Here is a 2,563-nt window from a genome sequence, read left to right as displayed (position 1 = left end):
TCAACCACATAGTTACAGAACGTAACTCCACCACAGTCGGTGGTGATGTTCGGTCCACACCACCACAGTCTTTCGTAAATCTGTCCTACCAGAGCGTCGCATTTTGACGTATACTCTACCTAAGGCCAAAAATTGTCGTACTAGAAGATGATAGCGACTCGCGAAATTGACATTCTGTCCCATTTTCTGTTCCGGGTTCTCTGGTAGGTTAACATAAGGGCACTTTAATACGACAGTTTCATGAAGCTGGGAATCCTTAGGAGGACGGACAGTGAATGTGCTTAAGTACTTCCCTCATGCACTGAATCACCTTCCCTGCCACCTTCGAACGCACTCGTCCCGTGTCCGGCCCTGTTATGAGTGAGAGAGTGCGGGAGTGAGTGAGTGCGAGTTAACTGCACCCAACCCCCTTGCGTTTGGGTTGGGAGCCATTTCCATTGACCCTTCATCAGAGAAAGTTGGGCTGGCAATTGTAACTTCGACGAGTTTGGGGAACGTGATTGACGGTGTGTGTGTTTTTCTTTGTGGTTTTATTTAGCTTGTTTTGTTTGACTTTCCAGGATTAAGGCAGAGCTATATCTGCCGTCCAGAGATAGGCGAGGTGTGGAAGGCTGGCTGGAGGGGGGGGGGTTAAGATGTTTTTTTGTTTGCGAATGAAGAAGATGGAAAGGCATAGGTGAACGGAGCGTTTAGAAATGGAAAATTATAGCAGGCGGGCTGTCCGCCTTGCTGACACGATATGTGGGGTTATGATACCAGGCGGGTTGTCCGCCTTGCTGACACGATGTGTGGGTTATGATAGCAGGCTGGCTGTCCGCCTTGCTGACACGATATGTGGGGTTATGATAGCCGGCGGGCTGTCCGCCTTGCTGACACGATATGTTGGGTTATGATAGCAGGCGGGCTGTCCGCCTTGCTGACACGATATGTGACGGCGTAGTGGAAACACTACCTGCCTTAACCTTGCTAGCCACCGAGGCTACTTTACAGTCCTGACCAGGAAGGATTGTCTGGATTTTATGTACAATAACTCTCCACCTTGTCATCACCCATTCCACCATCCCTGTCATCACCCTGTGCAACTACTTGGGCTGGACGGTAGAGCGACGGTCTCGCTTCATGCAGGTCGACGTTCATCCCCGACCGTCCAAGGTGGTTGGGCACCATTCCTTCCCCTCGGCCCATCACTAATTCTTTTCCTGACCGCTTCCCAGTGCTATATAGTCGTAATGGCTTGGCGCTTTCTCCCTGATAGTTCCCTTCTATTTTGTCATCACCCGCTGCCACGACCCGCTGCCACGACCCGCTGCCACGACCCGCTGCCACGACCCGCTGCCACGACCCGCTGCCACGACCCGCTGCCACGACCCGCTGCCACGACCCGCTGCCACGACCCGCTGCCACCATTCCCGCCGCCGCCACTATTCCCGCCGCCGTCACCATCCCCGCCGCCGCCGCCACCATCCCCGCCGCCGCCACCATCCCCGCCGCCGCCACCATCCCCGCCGCCGCCACCATCCCCGCCGCCGCCACCATCCCCGCTGCCGCCACCATCCCCGCCGCCGCCACCATCCCCGCCGCCGCCACCATCCCCGCTGCCGCCACCATCCCCGCTGCCGCCACCATCCCCGCCGCCGCCACCATCCCCGCCGCCGCCACCACACCCCTGCCACCACCAGGGAGTCACAAAAGGCAGGTAAACAACACGAGGCTATCAGTGGTCAGTGTTGGGGGCCCGGGTGGTGGCTCCCACCACAACACTGTGCTTACAGGAGCACCAGCTTTTGGGGCCCCTGAGGGGAGAGGGGGAGAGGAGGAGGAGGAGGAGAGAGGATAAACGTTGGAAGGAGTGGAGAGAATTATCAGGGGAAAGCGCCAAGCTATTACGACTATCTAGGGGAAGGGGTCAGGATAAGGATATGGGTTGGGACGGGGGAAAGGAATGGTGCCCAACCACTTGGACGGTCGGGGGATTAAACGCCGACCTGCATGAAGCGAGACCGTCGCTCTACCGTCCATCCTCAAATGGTTGACAGCAGCGGATATAAATGAGAGAGAGAGAGAGAGACGGGAGTGAAAGACGTTAGGGCTGCCCAATTGCTTCCTGTGTGAGGTAGTGGCGACGTGTCTGTTTTCCACCTGTGTTTGTCTCTTTAATGTTGCCTTCCAGAAGGCGGGGCTTTTTCACATGTTCTAGAAACGGTATTTTTCTGGTATATTTTTTTTGTTGTTGTTGTTGTTTTTCATGTGTTGTCAACACATGTGTCGGAGCTGTGTTAAAATGGCTGTGTCGTCCTAATGTGCTTTGGTAATTTCTTTGCGGCGCCTTTACCTGCTTTACAGCGTCATCTGCCATGTTTGTGTTCGTTGCTGAAGTTTTCCTGCTTTACAGCGTCATCTGCCATGTTTGTGTTCGTTGCTGAAGTTTTCCTGCTTTACAGCGTCATCTGCCATGTTTGTGTTCGTTGCTGAAGTTTTCCTGCTTTACAGCGTCATCTGCCATGTTTGTGTTCGTAAGTTTTTAACCAAGTGCTGCTCACCGCACAAGGGAGCCGGTCGGCCG

The 2,563-nt window shown here is 54.8% G+C and overlaps 1 protein-coding gene across 1 annotated transcript; it reads right to left on the bottom strand.

The window, feature by feature from the left end:
- Window positions 1–1,017: 1,017 nt before the first annotated feature.
- Window positions 1,018–1,644, bottom strand: LOC138352489 (chloride intracellular channel protein 6-like). The gene has a single exon (XM_069304989.1). It carries the CDS (start codon window positions 1,642–1,644, stop codon window positions 1,018–1,020), a length of 627 nt encoding a protein of 208 aa, XP_069161090.1.
- Between the last annotated feature and the right edge of the window lie 919 nt (window positions 1,645–2,563).

The sequence above is a fragment of the Procambarus clarkii genome, chromosome 53 (assembly GCF_040958095.1).
Source record: "Procambarus clarkii isolate CNS0578487 chromosome 53, FALCON_Pclarkii_2.0, whole genome shotgun sequence".
In the NCBI taxonomy this organism is placed as follows: Eukaryota; Metazoa; Arthropoda; class Malacostraca; order Decapoda; family Cambaridae; genus Procambarus; species Procambarus clarkii.
Note: the sequence above shows the minus strand (reverse complement) of the source record. Positions and strands in the feature narration are given on the sequence as shown.